The sequence below is a fragment of the Drosophila bipectinata genome, chromosome XR (genome assembly GCF_030179905.1).
Source record: "Drosophila bipectinata strain 14024-0381.07 chromosome XR, DbipHiC1v2, whole genome shotgun sequence".
Classification (NCBI taxonomy): Eukaryota; Metazoa; Arthropoda; class Insecta; order Diptera; family Drosophilidae; genus Drosophila; species Drosophila bipectinata.
In genome coordinates, this window is record NC_091735.1 from 17,445,548 (window position 1) to 17,464,259 (window position 18,712).

An 18,712-nucleotide genomic window follows, 5' to 3' on the forward strand; every position below is an offset into this window, starting at 1 on the left:
TTTATGTCTCTGCTGGCATCTTTTTCTCACATTGTGAGCAAAATGTTGACGAAATGCATTAATTCTAATATATATTCATGTGCAGCTGGCATTTTGTCGGTTTGTTTGGCTTTAATTTACCAAAAGTTTTTCCCCTTAATTTTACTTCCATCTTTGTTATTTATTCCCACCCTCTTGGGGCGGCCCCTGTCCTGTCCTGTCCTGCCTTCCGTTTCCATTTCCTTCTTGGGCCCCATTTTCACTTTATTTCACAGCCTCGGTGTGTTTTTCGCATTTTCACGCTTTATTATCAGATGCCACGCGGCACTAAAACCCCGAATTTCCACCTAAATGTCTAAATTATTTGCGAGACAAACAAAATTGTTGTCACTGATGATGCTGCGACAGCTGTTTTGCAACAAACAGAAAAAAAAGGACAAGCTGCAGCGCCCAACAGTAGGCAACACTTTTTTTTGCATGCCCTGCACTCCCAGCATGCATCCTAACAGATAATAGAGATTTATTATAGAGCTGATTAGTATTAGCTGTCAAAGAATAGTCATCAATCTTTGACACTTTTTTGGGTTTTTAGACAAAAAAAAAAGGATATATTATAAACCTATATACCATGGATAGGTATTATCCCCTTCGAGAGCATCTCTCAATCGCCCCCCACCCGCCTGAGGTCAAGGTGTGAAAACACATGCCTCATTTGGTGTGGGCGGAAGGCGTGGTCCAGACCAGGACCAGGCAATTGGCAAACATAACAATAAACAAGAGCCTGACAGTGGCGGGACATTTGGGGTTTTCCGAAGGGTTGGCTTTGGAGGAGGGGGTAGGGGGTGGTGTCCATTGCCATTGTTGTCAGTGTAATTTCAGATAGAGCACAGAACAACCGAGCCACTTGCAGTTGTTGTGCGTTGCAGTGGCAGTGGCAGTTGCACCCCTCCCACCAACCCCCCAACCCCCCAACCACCTGGCATGAGTTCGCATAATAAGTTCCTGTTTATCTCGACTCGGTTTGGGTTTGTTTGGACACCACCCCCCCTCCTTTACTGCCAGTATGTGTGTGGCTGCGCAGGTGTCATGTTTCCGTTTCCGCTGCAACAGCAGTGGCAGCAGCGACAGCAGCAGCCGGCAACCTAGTGCAAATATTTTTGTATGCAACACACTCTGCCACAGCTGGCTGCAACAGTATTATAGTTGTGCCACCAAGAAAATCATATTTTATGAAAATATTTATACATTTGAAGCCAAAGGTGGTTAGATTTGCGAAGAAGCAAGCTTCTAACTGGTTTTTTAAGATTAAAATATTAAATAAAAAATATTAAAATATATAACTAAAATTAAGAAATCTATAATGCAACTAATTTAAATTTAATTTTTAAGCCAGAAACCCATTGTTAAAAACCCACTTCCCTTAGTCACTATGACTACCACTGTAGATATGGAATTCAAAAAACCGCAACCCCGGCTTCTGTTGCCTCCCTCTTTTTTGTTGCCTAGGGGCGTGGCATTGGTTTTTATTAGTTGGGTGTTGCATCTGCTGTTGTTGTTGTTGTTGTTGTTGCTGTTGCACTAAAAATATTTGCTTTCGTTCAATTTCAAGTGTGCGGCATGTCGATAAGTGGCAGCAATGGCAGTTTTTCCAAATGTTTGCTTCCCATCAGCCACGCCCCTTTGCCCCCACAACTATTAAAGTGCAAATTAATAAAAAAACAAGAAAGGAAAGCTAACTTCGGGTGGAGTCGAAGATATATACCCTTGCGGTTAAGATTGGATTCGAAAATATCGCATGTACATATAGTAGATCCCTATTAAAATTTTATTATAAAACCAACTTTTTCGAATACGAAACTTTACAAAATCTTCTATTTTCAATTTTTTTTTTACCAAAAACCACACATTATTCCGATTGTTCAGGTAGCTATGGGATATACTCCCTCTATGGCCCACAGGCTATATCTTCCCCAATCCGGATCCGATCCGATCCTGAGACAAAATATTTTTTTGATTTTTTGTCCATTTTTCTGATGGAAAAATTCCCTTGGAAATGGCGATTTCCCCTATAGGGCCCACAGTGATGGCTATATCTTCCCCAATCCTGATCCGATTCTCAAGCGGAGTATCTTAAACGATTTGTGGATCGATTCTCCACCGATACGCATCAAAATCCTGAGACAAAATATTTTTAAGATTTTTTGTCCATTTTTCTGATGGGACTCCTTGAAAATGGGGTTTTCCCCTGAAGGATTGTTGGCTATATGTACAGTGATGGCTATATCTTTCCCAATCCTTGTAGGATTCTTATGAATGTTGGTATGTCTTATTATTTTTTCAAAAATAGAAATAATAAAAAATCTTCACTGCGTTTCAAAATTATAATACCCTCTGCAAGGGTATTAAAAAGAAAGCTTATATGTTTATTATGTGTCTGTGTGTTTGGAGGGAGTGGCGGCTTGCAGGCTTGCAGGCTCGGTTTGGAGGAGAAGACGGAAGGCACACGCCTTTGAAGATGCGCACTCAATCGAATCGAGCCATTCACAGATACTAACACACATACTCACACACACTCATACACACACTCAAATAAACATGCACCGTAAAGTATCTCGAAATGCCTTTGGCTGCTTTTACAGCTTTTCTTTTTATCTCTCCGGGTTTTCCGCTTTCTTTCTGAGTTTTACTTTCTTTTTTTGGGTTTTTTGATCGACAAACCGACAAATAAACGAGATGTTTGAATACTCGAGAGCTTCAGACAGCTGAAGAGAATTAAATTTTATGCCGGCCATTGAGGGTTTATGGACGCATCGTCCTCCAGAGACATGCGTCTGGGTCCTTTAAAGATGAGCTCTCGAGCCATTCGAACCACATTTCCAATCAATCAATAGCAAGGACTAAAGGTCCTTTGAACTTCTTAATATCATAATAACTAGAATTTTCGACTTTGTTTAAATATTCCTGCAACTGCAACTGCAACTGAATTTTATTTATGTATTTTTTAATGCTCGGTAAGCTCCTTAAGCCTCTCGAAATGCCACTGGATTTTCATTTTCTGGGCTTAGCCTGGGAAATAGTTTATTCTATAAAGAATTATGTACTTTTTCTAGCCGCCCCATTTTTCTCTTTTGGCCAAGAAATCCCACTAAAAACCGATTTATCCACACATGGACGATGTAGAACTAAGCTACAAAAAGAAAAAGACGTCGGCGGGGCATAAAAAGTTGGACTGCAACTTTGCCGCAACAGACAATGCTCCGACACTTATCTCATTTAATTTCGTATAATTTTTTGCTTCTTCGCTCCGTGTGGCAGCCACAAAATCCCCCATGCACCATGCACCATACACCCCATACACCCCATACATCCCATACACTCTATACATACAAAGAGTGAAAAATGAAAGCAGTGCAACTTTGTGTGTGCCATGTTCCTCATCACATTGTTGCAGCATTTGGTGGCAAGACAAGATCTGTGGCTGCGGGTGTAGGGTGTGGGTTAATGAAAAAACTTTTTTTTTTTCTTTTTTTTCGGCTTTTGTAGTGTCTTTGCTGGTGCTTTTGTTTTGTGCTTTTTGTATTTTGCATTTTGCTTTTTGTATGCAGCTTGTGCTGCGCATTTCTGCGGTCGCGAATCGCGATTGTTGCAAGTTCACCAGTTCGAGTTGCCGAACAATGGCCAGTAAATTGGCGGCCCTATTCCTGCACTCGAACAGATAAACACACATACTACACACACACCCGCTGCCATTACCCATCACCCCGAAAAAGGTGTGCGAGTGTGAATTTCCGGGCGAGACCCAAACTGCACTTTAATCATTTATTCGCTTAAATAAATTAAAATGCGGCAGGCCCTGACACTTGAACGCATCCTTGTATGCCCCACACGAAGCTCCAGGGATCTGGGCCGAAAAGGATACAAGCTAGCGATGCCCTGGGAAATGGGGACTTCAGGAGGAGATTACTTAACATTATGAAAGCTCGAAAAACTATGGCTTACTTTTAGGGGCGGTTAAATTTTCTGAATTATTTCGAATACTAAAAAAAGCCTTAAATCGTTAATGGAAACTAAAATAAACTTCTTAAATAATAAATATTATTTTTTTAAAAACCAAACCTACTCCATTCATAGGGTATCCCTAGGCATCCTTGCCGCCGCATTCTCAGCGAAAGTGTGCCAAGAAGCCAGTTGCAAGGAGACATGCCGAATAAAGCCGCCAACCGAGGACGAGGGGGGCGTGTCAGTGGGTAAGCTGCTCTCAAAGGACCAACTGCACTTAAAACATCGCGGTGGCCATTAAAAATTATATGCAATAAGCAGCAGAAGCTGGCAAACAAACAACAAATAATGAAATTATAATTAAAGCCAGGACACGACAGGAGCAAAGGACTAAAGGAAAAATAAGAGCATCAAGTGCACAAAATGAAGCGACCACAAAATGCAGACAACGAATTCAATTACCTTCCATACGGGGGAAGGGGAGGGAGGTGGGCTGTGGCAAGTGTGGGCGTGGCATAATGAAGAAATTATGAAGTGCATTAAAGCGCAGAAACAGGCAAGCCACGCCAAGCCAAGGCAGGGCAGGGCAGGGCAGGGCAAGGCAAACAAAACGTTGGCCAAAAGGACTAAGGACGAAGGACAGGACGAGCCAAAAGGAGATGAATACACTGATTGAGCTGCCCGGCGGATAAGAGGCCACCGAGTGGAGCAAAAAACCATGAGGCGATGGCAAAGGACAGGACAATAAAATGCAGCCAGAGGCAGTGAAGGCGAAAAAACATATCCTTATATATCCTTAACTATATATGTATGTATGTATGTGTGTGAAGAAAACCAAAACAAAGTGGTGGATAAACATGAAAGAAGCGGAAGCCACGAAGCAGGAAAAATCAGGCGAAGTAAGCCAATTACCAAAGCCAAAAAAGTCAGCATTATTTTGTTTCAAGTTAACACCCTCAAGGAAAGCAGCTTAATTCCATCAGAGAGTTAACAGATCTGAGAAACATATACCTTTTAAATGGGTATTCAAAATATTACAGCTTTGTAGTTGTGGTACAAGGATATAACTTTCAAGGATAATACTTTTTATTTAAAAAAAAAGAAGAAAAAAAAAATGTCTAACAGAGCCCAGCAATGTTCTTGATCGACTTTGAGCTCATAAACTCTTCAAAGCTATAGAAGAGTTATCTATAGCTATCTAAGCTATATTATCATAAAACAATAATTAGACTATTTATCATAAAAATAATAATCGAATAATTACCTAACATTTTAGAAAGCTCATACTACTACATATGTAAAAACCAAAAAACAATCAAATCTTAGCATGTCTAAACATGTCTGAAGAAGCCTAAATATAACCCCAAAAACGACCTTTTGAAACTTTTAACTCTTAAAATCATAATTATACCGGTGTACTAAAAAATGACATCTAATGATTAAATTTAAATTCAATTATTCAAAACAAAATCGAATCTTAGCAAGTTTGAACAAATATGGACAAGTCCTGACAAATCTAAACATGTCTAAAAAAAGAACCCAGTAATGTCCCGATGTAATAATACATAAATAAATGTTATGTAATAATAGTTTAAGGATATAACTTCAAATAATGCTAATTATTAGTGAATAAGCCAGTAAAAAACAAATCTTAGCATTTTTTGACAAGTTTGAACATGTCTAAAAAGGTCCGAACAAGTCTAACATAGTTTCTTTTCAGCTTTTGAATAATAATTTACGTTTTAGTAAGAAATATCTACTAATAATGATATTGATAATACAAAAATAAATAAAAATCAAGTCCTATAATGTGCCCAGACATGTCCAGACAAGTCTAAACATGTATTTCCATGCTACTATTTAGTGAAATCAATTGAAATTCCAGCCCGGACCAGGGCCAGGGCTAGGGACAAGGTCGAAATAAAAATCAACACCCAATGAGATCGAAAGGACGTGAAAGCCATGAAATGAAAAACTCAAAGCTCCAACCATAAACGCCAGTAAGTGGGCTCCCGCACCGAAAGCGGAAACTTTAATTCAATTTGCCGAGTTTTAAACTCAATTAAAGTTGGGCGGCCTTAAACAATATTTAAGTGTCATGTCATTTGATAACACGAGCCGGCGATTTGTCAAGTGGGGCGGGCAGCGAGTCGAGTGCGGAATGTGAAATTGTTTTGGTGGTTGGGACAGGTGGACAAGCAGATAGGTCGGTCGGTGGGTGTGGATCATGTGTCAGGGGGTCAGCGGTTAGTGGAGAGAGAGAGTAACTGCCACTATGGAGTCACTGGCTGCCTGGATGGCTCTGGCCAGGAAGCCAACTTGTCATTCATCAAACTTTTTCAATAAAACTTTTGCGCCGCTTTGGCTACCGAGAGCTGCAAATCCGTCGCTCATTTCGAGAAAGCCGAAAAAAAATAACGGGACTCTTGTGGGCGGAGAAAGTCAAGTGTGGAGGGGGTGGGGGGGGGGGCGGAGGGAAATGCAAAGTTCCTGCCTTCTGGCTCTCCAATTTAACTCGAGAGTTTCGATTTCCAGTCGTTGTTGTCATCGACTGTCCCCTCCGCCATTGTGGCCTACACTGCGAGAAATGTATAAGGCATGGCACAGTTACGTAGTCCTTTGGCTATCATTGTTTCTCGCTGTGTAGCATTCAGCTGGTAGCATCCCTCTCTGACAAACAAATATTATATTGTGTTCCATATTGATTTCCTCTTTAGCAGCTCCTGCATTCAATTTTCAGGATGAGCCATGCAACTTTTATGTTGAGCTCATCATTTTGCCACCGGGGCGGTAGGGGGCTAGGGAGTGGTGCAAAGAAAAATACTGAATGAAGAAGAGCTAAGCGAAAAACACAAAAAAAAAAATGAGCAAGAAGCAGAAGCAGGACGAAGGAGCTGAAGCTCAAGGCGAACAAATTGACAAAAGAAACTGCTACAAGGATTCGATGGCTGAATGAGCAGGACTTTTCTCAGGACCTCCTTCTTTTCTTTTTTTTTTTTTGTTTGAAGGATTCGGTCGCATAGTTGAGCCGTAAACAATCACTGCAATGCGAAGAGGAGAGAGAGTGGGGAGAGAGTGGGGGCAGAGCATCCTTCGGTCCATCAATTTCCATAATTAATCATGCAAGACACAGCACACACAAAAGGGTTAAGTGGAAGCTTTCAGGACTTTTCGGATCAAATCGAATCATTCGAATTGCGAGAGTAACAATGGCATGCCAGGCTCTTCAAAAAAAGCTAGGCCAGTCCTTTGAAGGACTCTTTTGGGATTTCTTTGGATTATAACTTGACCTTAAGCTGGGCATTGTTTTTTGATGGAATTTGGAAAATTAATCAAATAGAGAATAAGAGAGTTAGTCCAAGAGGTAATATAAGAGGTATATTATGTCCTAACTTGTTCAAGAAGAAGAACTTGTTCTAAGCATGTTCAAGCATTTCCTAACATGTTTAATATTAATTTGTATAATATAAAAGAGAGAGTATATAATATTTAAGCAAGTATTAACATGTTGAAACCTGTCTGATCTTTACATCCTGTCCAGCCTTGAACATACTTTTAATTTAAATAATTCTTTTTAATTTTAATGATTTATAAGATAGAGCATAAGAGGGTCAATCTAAGGGGTAATATAAGAGATATATCATGCCCTAACATGTTCAAGCATTTTTAATCGTGTTCATGCATGTCCTAACATGTTTAATTTAATTTAGAAAGTTAATAAGAAAGGTATAAGATATTGGCTAAGGAGCCAGTATATCATGTCTTAACATATTCAAGCATGTCTTAACATGCTGAAACCTGTCTCATCCTAACATCCTGCCAATCCTTTAACCAAACTCGTAATTTTTGATTCAAAACCCCCCCAAAAAAAGAGAAGAGAAATATGAATTCTTTTAGAACTAATGGGTTTTCAATAGAAAGCCTATTCAAGGCCGGCTCCACCCGCAGCAGGATTGTTGGGGACTGTTGGGGGGAAAAAAGGATGTGCCATGCATAAATTTTGTCCAGACGACAAAAACACAGCCACGAGACCGCAAGCGCGTTTTTTCCGCGTTTTTCTCGCCTGTCAACCTCAAGATGCACCCAAAAAAAAGGATATATATATACTATATATATACATTCATGGAGGATACCCATAGCGGTCATGCCAAAAGCTGGGGATTCATGGCCATGAATTGACCCGCACTGCAAACTGGTTAGCACTCGTACGGAAAGGAGGGTGGTTAGTCATGGCCACAAGCGAACAAATCGGGTTTAAGCCGAGTTTTCGATGGAAAGGGGGAGGCGGGAGAAAAGGGTTAAGGCTTTAAACGAGGGTTAACGAGGGTGCAGAGTAGTCACATTGCCGCTTACGATTGACGATGCAATCCCAGGCAACCAACAGAATTCTCCGAGCTGTACATAAAAAAAATAAAGAAAATAAAAAATATTTAAGGAAACTAAACAAGTCCTTGTTTTTAAAAATTAAGAAGATGAATATTAATTTATGAACGAGAATCCTGCCAATAAATCAAGTTAGCGATATCTATTTGGAAATGATGTAATGTCCTTGTGACTCCCATGAAGCCCCCACACATGAATCCCTCGCTCGCTTACCATTCTGGGTGGTGCTGCCCTGGAAGAGATTCCTCAGGTAGCTCAGCAGGCGGCGGTGCAGGGGTCGATGGCGATGCCTCGAGGACTTCCTGTGCGAGGACGAGGACTCCTGTCCGCCGCCGCCCTGTTCCACATCGTCACCGTCCAGGGCGGTGGCACTGCCTCCGGCATTGTTGGTGGTGGCCAGCTCCTTGCCACACTGGCTGGCATCCACAATGATTTCGATGCTGCGCTGTGTGTTGGACTTTTTGAGGGCCAACGCGGTGCTACCGGTGCTAGTGCCTGCCCCGGATGGGGTGCCTCCTCCTCCTCCTCCTCCCCCACCTCCTCCTCCTCCCGTGGTTATGGTATTGATCAGGGCATCTGTGGCACTGGATCCGGTGCCAGCTATACTGCTCACTTGTTGCCGCTGTGGCAGCTGCGTCTGCTGCTGCTGTTGCGGCTTCTGCTGGGGCAGTCGTCCTGTGAGCAGGTGGTGGGCGGTGGAGGGCAGCTCATTGACCGTTCCATTGCTATGACTGCCTCGATAGATGAGCTCCGTTTCGTTGCTCACCTGCCGCAGGGCATGGAGTCCGGTGTGAGAGGCGCTGGTGGCCATACCGGCGGCGGAGGCGCCACCAGAGGCCCCGCCACTGCTGCTGCCATTGAGACCCGTGTAGTAGGCGCTGTTCGGTCGCTGACTGTGCTGCACTTGCGGCCCGGCCATCACTAATCACCTGGCACTGGCTTTCGCTGAATCGCTCTCTCCTCTTGGGATGTCGCTCCTTCTTGGGTGCTTAGTTAGTTAGTGGCTTTAGTGGCATAGTGTTGTGGCATGTTTACATGGTTTACATGGCTGGGGGTTAGGCGGAGTGGGGTTAATCACGGCGGTATCTGCGAGAAGCGAATGTAAAATACAAACAAAATTACAACCTGAAGCCACACTTGCTACTCTAAAGGACAAAAAAAGGACATAATTCCAGTTGGCAGCAGTAGTGCATTAGTTATCAGAGTGCGTGGGTGTGGGTGTGTTGGTGAGTGTTTGTGTGTTTGTATTTGTGTGGGGTTAGTAAGCTCCTAGTAAGCCTTTTGTAATCCTATTTGGAGGCGAATTTAATCAACACCTATGTTGTGGTTTACAAACGAGCCTAACTTGTCAGGCATTTCACTTTTTAATCAGAATTTAAATAATAGTAACTAGTAGTTAGTAATTAGTTAGAAATGGAAACCCAGTAGGCCCCTGGCTGGCCTTCAAACCCAAATGGTTCGACCTGAGGCCAAGGGGTTTCAGTATTGGGGCTGACCTCCAACCGAAAACATCTCGGAAAACCAAACAAAATTCCAAATTTGTCCGTTCACCGTTTCATTCCATTCCGTTCCGCAGCTCCAAGAAGCCAGCAACCCCTACCCCTACCCCACCTCACCCAACGAGAAGTCTCGACCATGAACACCATGAAGGGTGACGACAAGCCCTTCAATCCCTTCTACATCGGACCGCATCCGAGCAAGGCGTGCGCCATTCCAGAGATCCCCGGCCGGCAGTGTTCGCCGCCCTGCCTGCCGGCGGAGGGGACAGTAGGGGCCACCACCACCACCGCCACTGCCACTGCCACTGCCACCCACGGCCACCCGGTATCGAATCCCGTGCCCTCGGGTCATACCGGCGGAATGCTAATTGTGGGGGTATCCGGGCCGTCCGGCGGCATGGCCAACATCTACAGCTGCTCGGAGGCACTGGCCGCTGCGGTGGGAGCAGGGAACCGGACCGCAACGGGAACGGCAACGGGAGGAGCAGCTGGACCGGCGAGAGGTGCAGCAGCCCACGGACCTGGAAACACCATATGCAAGCCCTATCCCTGCATGGAGGGTGCTCGCTCCAACGGTCCCGGCTGCTAATAACTGCAAGGACAACCAGCCAGGACATCTCAACCAGAACCAGAACCAGAGAACCACCAAGCCAAATCCATAATGTCATCCATCAGTGGGAGGCCGGCCCCAATAGAGGCCGTATAGGGACAGAATCCTGAATCAGAGCACAGTATCCACCCACATCCACACACCACACTACCAAGTTCCAATAAAGAGCCTTTAAAAATCGTAAACAAGTAGGCTGGGCAGGACCTGATGCCTCATACTCTGGGATAGAAATCCATTTAGCCATTATTCTCACATCCTTCAAAGACCATTACTGTTCGGGAAGGACGAGTACCGATTCGCCGTCAGAGCTATTTGGGGAGTATTACTTTTGAAGAGAATTTCACTGCCATGGAATGCAATGGATTTCGGCAGTGGCACGGTGGCCCAGTGGCAGTGGCACAGGTAGTTGCATCATTTATGGCCTGGTGGATCAGGCAGGAGCAAGGAGCAAGGAGCGAGGAGCAAGGAGTAGTGCTACAGCCTTGCACATATCCTCCTCGACGCGAGTGCGAGTCTATCGAACGTATTGCTTTTGCAAATTCAATGAAGTACGAATTTATTATTTATTGATGGACTTATGCGAGTGCTGTGCTATACGCGGGCCTGTAGTCTGTAAGGCCGCCCTCGCATGTGTGCGTAAGCCCCGTCCATGTCCTGGTCCTGGTACTTTGCAAAATTGCTCTTGGATTTCTGCAGACTGCCACTGCCACTGCTTTCTTTGCCAGCACCTGTTTACCTGCAATGATTTATGCATTTCCCCCATTTTCCTGTCGACGTTCTTCACGTCTTTTGCAACAAAAACTAACAAACAATTGCAACAAGCAACCTGCAACCTGCAACCTGCAACCTGCACCGTGCAACCTACTATTTTCAAGGGTTAATGTGATTTTCTTGTTAAATGCAAGTCCTTTTCTTGCTGTCTGCCAAGAAAAATGGAGCACTTTGCTGCCAGTTTTCAAGCTGCCAGCTTCACTTTTCATTCATCCATATACCCCTTTCATCAGCCCCTCCTCCTCCTCCTCCTCCCTTAATAGCCATTAGTTTGTTAAGCTTTCAAGCCACACTTGTTGTTAACGAGTGCCGTAAAAATACTTTTCGATTGCCATTCGCGACACTTTTCAGAATCACTTTTGTTCGATTGAGTTTGGCAGTTTATTCCAACTTGGATTATTCAGTATCCTTTTTGCCAGAATTATGGCCTTACAAGGAAATCGAATCAAGAACTAATGGGCTTTTACACCCACACACCCTTTCATCCCCATATCTTTCTTAACTCTTGGATATATTCCCCATAAATACGCATTTAGGCCTAGAACCCGAAAATGGGTATACAGTGACGTCTATATCTTTCAGTTTTAGTTCAGCTTTCATCCGATCCTTAAGATACATATGTACTGCATCTAAACCTATCTAACCTATACCTATCCCTATCCCTATCCCATGGGACACCTTACATAAATATGGAAATGGTATGGAAGTGGGTTTATGCTTTCTAGCTATGTCCATATATTTGGCAATTCTTATCCGATCCTTGAGAGGATAAAGTTCCTCTATAATAAAACATTTTTTTGCATTTTTCTTTTGGTCTAACATAATTCTGGGGATATATAGCTTGGATATGGAGCATATGGTACCTTACGATGTCCAATATCTTTGTCAATACCCAACTGATACCTAAGCGGAATTCCTTAATCGTTTCCTAGAATCGTTTTCTATAAGTCTCCATCAAAATCTTATACTTTTTTTTATTTTTATCAGCGACTCCTTTGAATATTCTTATGATGGTATGTATCTATGAGATTAAGGGGAGGGTAAGGTATTAAATTTTTTTTTTTTCATTTTTTTTTTATTTTTTAAATTGAATGCATAATATTTGAAGAATATTGTGTCAAAATTTCAAGTCAATTAAGGCAAAATTGACGAAGTTATTAGTTATTGACAAAGTTGCTTATAAACGTTTTACACTGGATTACACTGGTGTTTAAAACTTTAAAGCGTTTTTCCCACAACTCACGTTTTCTAAGTCGGTGCCCCTCATAACTTCAAAACTACTGCACCGATCCTTTTGAAATTTTAAACACTATTTCTGTACATATTTTACGAGGTAACGCTGTCGAGTTTTTTTGTTTTTTGTTCATAATTTTGATTTTGCAATGACAAATTAACCGATTTTTTCCCAAAAAATTGAGTTTTTCACTTCAAAGTCTTCGAAAAAATTAAAAAAATTGCAATTTTCAAAAAACCTTTACAGCGTTACCTGGGGCGAACTATTATCTAACGAATGAATTTTAATTTTTTGATTACAAATCCAGCACCGAGTTATGAGGGGCACCGCAATTCAACTTTTTTTGGCGACACGTCCGGACAATTGCTACCATTGCCATATTTTTAAATATTTTTTTTGTAAAAATTTTATAAAACATTCTTCTAATGTCATACTTAAATATACCGTTGGTTGAATAAATAAATTTTAACTGTGTCGTCAGGAAAAAAATCACAAAAACATGGCTATTTTCGCATGATTTGACTTTACCCTCCCCTTAAGCATATAATACCGATGTATCGATTTGTATATCTTATACATCTTACCTTTAAAGGTTATTATATAAATTCCCCACCATCCTACACCAAAACCTAGATCATCAAATTCATGAAATTCCGAGGAGAGTAGGAAATGGCTCTATAATCTCTATATCTTTGCCGATTCCCATCCAATCTTAAAAAAAAACACACCTCTATTAGTTCATAGAAAAATTCCCTTGCCCCTCATTTCCTTAATCTATAAAAAAAACTTGAATGCAACTTGAATGTTTTTCCAACTTTAACAAAGGAACCCCCACCCTCAAGAGACCTACGTCAGATATCACTCATACGCACCGTAGGCCAACCTTAGGCTATTTATCTCAACTAAAAGCAAATAGAAGCAGATTTGTTTCTGTTTTTGGTAGATTAATCTTAATTTGGTCAAAGTTTCTGCCAGATTTGTCACGCTCTCGAAGCCGAAGACTTGAATTTATATTGGCCCGAAAATCGATCATACGCACTGTGGGCCACCTGAAGCCCGTTACCTTCGAGGACGTGTGTGTATGTGTGTGTCAGACACACTGACACAATTCCATTTCCAACTGTCAACAAATCGAGTGCGGAAAGAAACAACCAGCAAGGACATCGGTGGACAGATGGACAGGTGGTCGAGACGGAGAGGGAGAAGCTTAATTTATTGAAATGTCGGAAATGTAAGCATTAAAAGCGGTGCACGACGAATGGAAAACAAAGCATAAATATCTATTAAAATGAGATTGAAATAAATTACAATTTACAGTCCGGAAACCTGTACAGCAGGGTGTGGTTAAGGATACCTTATCCCCCTACCCTAGCCACTTGCCTCTTTTGGCCCAACGAAGGTCAAGTCCTGGAGCATTGGAGTGCAAGACAAACAGTTCGATGGGGAAGGCAGCAAAGCCAACGATGCGGCAACGAAGGGAAATTAAGTGCAAGTGCCAAGGATGCCGACAAAAGGACTGAGCTCACGGAGTCTCAGGACTCGTATCCTTAGACGCACTTGAGCGTGAGGCGAACTGGCAAAGGAAATGAAGCTGAACTTTATTATAACAATACACAATAATCGGTCTGCAGACTATGGCCCTAAGTTTCCTGCCCGGCTCTAAGCCCTCCTGCACGTCCTAGCCCCTGGATTTCCGAGAAGATGGTGGCGGTGGCGGAAAAAGGAAAGCGGATATGCCGCTCGCAAGGTAAACTGCAACGGAAGCCAAGCCCGCATAAAATTATGAGCAAAACAAATACGAATCTCAGTGTATCTCAATAAAAAGAAATATTCAAAGGATATAGACGATTAAAATCCTTCCTTTAAAGACTTAGCTTTAAGATCCTTCCCTCAACAAGTTGTGCCACAGGACATGGCGTGCCAACACGAAATAAAGTACCTCCAGTCCTTAGCCCAAAAGTACAATACAAAACGACGGCAAGTCAGATGGCGAGACTGATACGGATGGATGCTAATTGATTGCAGATTGTTGGCGGAATTTTCTCTCAGTGCTGGCACGTAGCTGGCACGCCGATCCGCTTAACTAAACAAGCCGCAAACGTGCTCCTCTGGACTCGGGCGGATTCGTCACGAATCCTTCTACCCGTTTCTACCCAGATCCCTATCCGTGGCTCCTTCGTCACGGAATCCCTTTAAAATGTCAAGTGCACTCGCCACCCCCCCGCGAGTGGTGCACAGGTGCACTTCAAGACATTTTCCAAGGAGGCTGCCTTCTGGCATGGACTCCCAGCTAGCTGCTTTCACCTGAAAAGCTTTCAACTTCCTGGACTTGCGGGTCGCATATCTATGTGCGGGTATTCAAACGGGAAGGTAAGAGGAAATTGGACTTTTGTTGATATTATTTTTTGAAAATATCCGGAGACCAACCAAACACACACACACAATGGACCCTCGACTCGCTAGGTTGGTCAGGAAATATTCCCGCTATTTCTTCAGACTTTTCCCCAAAATTCTCCTCCAAATTCCTTCTTGCAGTTTCTGCGGCCAGCAAACATGGCAAACATTTGCATAATCATGGTGGCAACCTTATTTCAGACTATTTATTATATAGAATCATATACTTTTGTTTTTATTTAAAACGCAAAGTGCTCTTTCCAGACAGCTGAAAGCTGAAACCAATCAAATATCCATGTTTGATGTATTTCAGTCGCTCTGAATTTCAAAATGTTTGCCTCCCAAACGCTCCAAAACTGACAAATGCACACACCCAACATTTTTGAGTGACGCTCCCACCCCACCCCAGGAAGGGTATGGTGTCGGGTCGGTGGTTTGGGGTGAAAAGTTGGAAAGTTCCTCGGATGGTGGGTGGTTGCTGGCCTCTGCTGGCCCGGGTTATCCCATCACGAAAGGTAACAGAATGTAAAACAAATAGCCAGAGGCAATGGAAACTGATGAGGTTGGTTCGTCACTAGCCGAATTATAATTCTAGTTACCTTTTTTTAGGCCTAGTTTTAACCTTAAAATCACCTTCTAGCCAGTTCTTGAAGAAATATGAGTAATCCCAGACCCTGGCCTGGAAATCACCTCAAAAATAATGGAAAAAATAGCCAGATTTCAAGTAAGACATTTAACTTTGTGAGATTATGGACGAGGTGGGCAAACAGCAAACAAATTTCATTTTAAGCCCAAAAAAAGAGAATCATTCTTTGGTTGTGGACCATTTTTTGTGGCTTTACTTTTTAGCAGTTAGGAGGCTGGCTGGTGGGTAGGTGAGTGGGTCAGTGGGTGAGTTCGTGTTGGCTTGGCAGCCGTCAAAGTGCAAAATATGAGGCTCAAGCACCATCAGGATGTCTCACCCATACACACATACACCTACATACACACATACACATGGTAAACTCGGTCAGGATGCACGTGAGTTGCTGCAATCTGTGGCAAGCTCTGCGTTTGGGTACCACCTCTGCGTTTTTCTCTGCAAGTGATTTGTTGCTGTTTCTTCGTGTAGATGGAAAAATTTTCTGGCAGCTGAGGCCTGGTTCTCCCCCCCCTGGAATGCAACCAACCGTCCAAGTCAGCTAACTGTTGTCATAACCGCACCTGGCCTGGCACAGGTATACAGGTGCACGGAGAGAAATGAAAGTCTTGGTGGGGGGGGCGAATGTGAGGGCTACTTTCTCTCTACTCTCTCTAGATAGAGCTCTATGATTAAAATATGTAGTTAGTCCTAGCTACTAATATCTTTAATAATTTAACCATTTTTCGCAACTTTTCTGTTTGGTTTTCCAGTTTTTGTCTTAATTTTTGTGGCACGTCTATGTTGGCAAAGCGAGAAACCCGAAACCCGAAACCCGTAACCCGTAACCCAAAGCCTGGGCATGCCACCTGTCTGTGGCCTTTGCACCTGCCCCCTGCCCCCTGCCCCCTGCCACTGCCACTGCCACTGCCCTTTCCCCCTCCTTTTCGCTATCTGCTACGCCTCTGTATTTATGGGTTTGCACGTGTTTCCGTCTGCCACTGTCGCCTGCCGCCTGCCGCCGTCACCATCATCGTCATCATCTCGCTATTCGCCATTGTGGCAACTTGAGCATCTTTTCACAAATGTTCCAAGAGAGAGGGGTTACTCGCAAAAAAAAAATAGGAATAAGGGGGGGTAAGGGTGGTAAAAACACACGGACAATTTTCTGACGAGTGGGGTTTCATTTTCAAGTGTTTGTCTTCGGGAGTGAGTCAGTATGTGTTTGTGTTGGAAAACGTTTATTTTTCAGCTGTTGCTGCTGCTTCAGCCGTGACACGGACACCCGCAAAATGTCCTGTCAGTGACATCCCGACAAGGATGCCCCCAGTCAGTTATCCTCCACAGAGAACTCCGTCGCAAGACGAGAACGAGACATTTGTTTACAATTCTTTCGCTAAAGAGATTTCAATTGATTTGTCCTGCGAGTCCTTGCGAAATAAAGGACTTTACTCTCTATATATCTCGATATCCTTGGAAGGCTTAGAAACTCATCTGAAAGTTTTATTCCAATATCTCTCCCCCACTCTCCCTTCTGGAGGCAAAAAAACTCGATTCGCGTGCAAAGCTCGTAAATTAATTTTTATATCCTTTCAATTACATTTGGATGCCCCCCACCCCCCCACATCCTCCGCTCTCTTTATGGGCCCCAACTATCAATGCATACTAATGAGTGACTAGGGGGGGTAGATGGCTTATCGGGCCGATACCATAGCCACATCCATTGCCTCCTCGGCCACAAGCACCAGGCCACAAGTCTCGCCCCGGCCCTCGGTCAATGTAATTGCCGTTGTTCCCGTACTTGTTCCTGTTCACGTCCTTGTTCTGGTTCTGGTTTCCTATCCTCCCGGGTCGCCATCTCCTCCTCCTTCTTGCTTGCTAGCCAGGCCATTAAAATCTTCCAAAGGAACAGGGAGCTGCACGCAGCTTAACAACTTTTGTGTGTAAGCTTTCATCACGATTATGGCCAGGTCGAAATGGGAAAGTGTGTGGCCGAAACCGGGTGGGTGTGGTCTGCCAGGGGGGCTTCCTCCGCCGGGGGGGAGGCGCCCACACTAGTCAACAAATAACAGCCCCTTGGAGTAATTTTATTCATGGTAGAACACCAACTCCCACTACCATCTCCCATCTCCCAATGTTTGAATAGATTTTTTGCTGGCAAGTATTTCTCTCGGTGTAGTTGTGACTTTAACTTGGCCCATTTTGTGGGCAAAGGGGGCGTGGCCCAGACCTACTCGCAACTAACATTATCCCCGAACCCAGGCTCGGCAGAAAAATCTGTTAATAGAGACAAACTCTTCCGCATACTATAGACACACACACGTGCCACAAAAGGTGGCAGAGGCTATTTTGCATAAATGCCACAGCTGCTGGCAAGCCCCCCACTACCCCCCCCCCCCCCTCCCCCTGCTTCAGATTTTATGGAAAGCATTTGAATTAATTATACTGAAAGTTGTGAAAATAGAAACCGTTTTGCACCTGATGTCTGACACAAAAGCCTTGAGAGCGGCTCCAGGAGGAGGCTCCTCCTGTAGTTTTATCTTCTCGCCCTTCTGCTGTGTCTTAGTGTTGGTGTGTGTGTGTGTGCCACGCCCCCCACACCCCTCAAAAGCCGCCTTAATTTGCACTGAAATTAAGTGTAGACACTGAAAGCCCAGCTGAGGATGCCAAAGGAATTACTCATCCTTGTCGGGAGGCAGGAGCAGGCCTCAGAACCAAGACAGTGCGTTTCATGGCTTTAAAAGCGGTTAGCACTAACTCCTCATAGATAACTAAGGTATTGGCCTTTAAATTCCAAACTAAATTAAATGAAAGAAGCCTTTTTCCAAAAAAAAAAAAAAAACTAAAATCGAAGTCCGGAATGCCTCCGATTGCCGAGTCCGGGCCATCCGGGCTTTAAGCTGACAAGGACAACAACAACAACAACAAGGAGAGCAGCAAGAAGTTGTCCGGACGGATAATGGATACTGGACGGAGGCCAATGCCGTTGACAGGACACTGGCAAAGATGAGGGCGGTTGACGATGACGAGATGAGATTCGTGGGGGGAGGACATGGACATGGACATGGACACAGACGGGATGTGGTTGTGGCTGTGGCTGAGCTTCTCTCCGAGATAGTGGGGGATGATGAGGCCAAAGGATTTCGATTAGAGATGCCACTAAATAAAGGACAACATCAATTATAAATCAGGACTTATCTTAACTGGAAAATACTATATTTCTT

At 43.5% G+C, this 18,712-nt stretch overlaps 2 protein-coding genes across 4 annotated transcripts in view; one reads left to right on the forward strand and one right to left on the reverse strand.

The window, feature by feature from the left end:
- LOC108123669 (Kv channel-interacting protein 4) overlaps positions 1 to 18,712 on the reverse strand; it is a 68,210-nt gene that overhangs the window by 22,731 nt on the left and 26,767 nt on the right. For all 3 annotated transcript variants that reach the window (XM_070282891.1, XM_070282889.1, XM_070282890.1), the window contains exon 2: positions 8,575 to 9,447. In XM_070282891.1, coding sequence (XP_070138992.1) covers positions 8,575 to 9,280 — 706 coding nt within the window. In that variant the 5' untranslated portion in view covers positions 9,281 to 9,447. The remainder of the gene's footprint in view (positions 1 to 8,574; positions 9,448 to 18,712) is intronic.
- LOC108123670 (uncharacterized) lies at positions 9,827 to 10,650 on the forward strand. Its single transcript, XM_017238924.3, has one exon. The coding sequence runs from the start codon at positions 9,997 to 9,999 to the stop codon at positions 10,447 to 10,449; it is 453 nt and encodes a 150-aa protein (XP_017094413.2). The 5' UTR covers positions 9,827 to 9,996; the 3' UTR covers positions 10,450 to 10,650.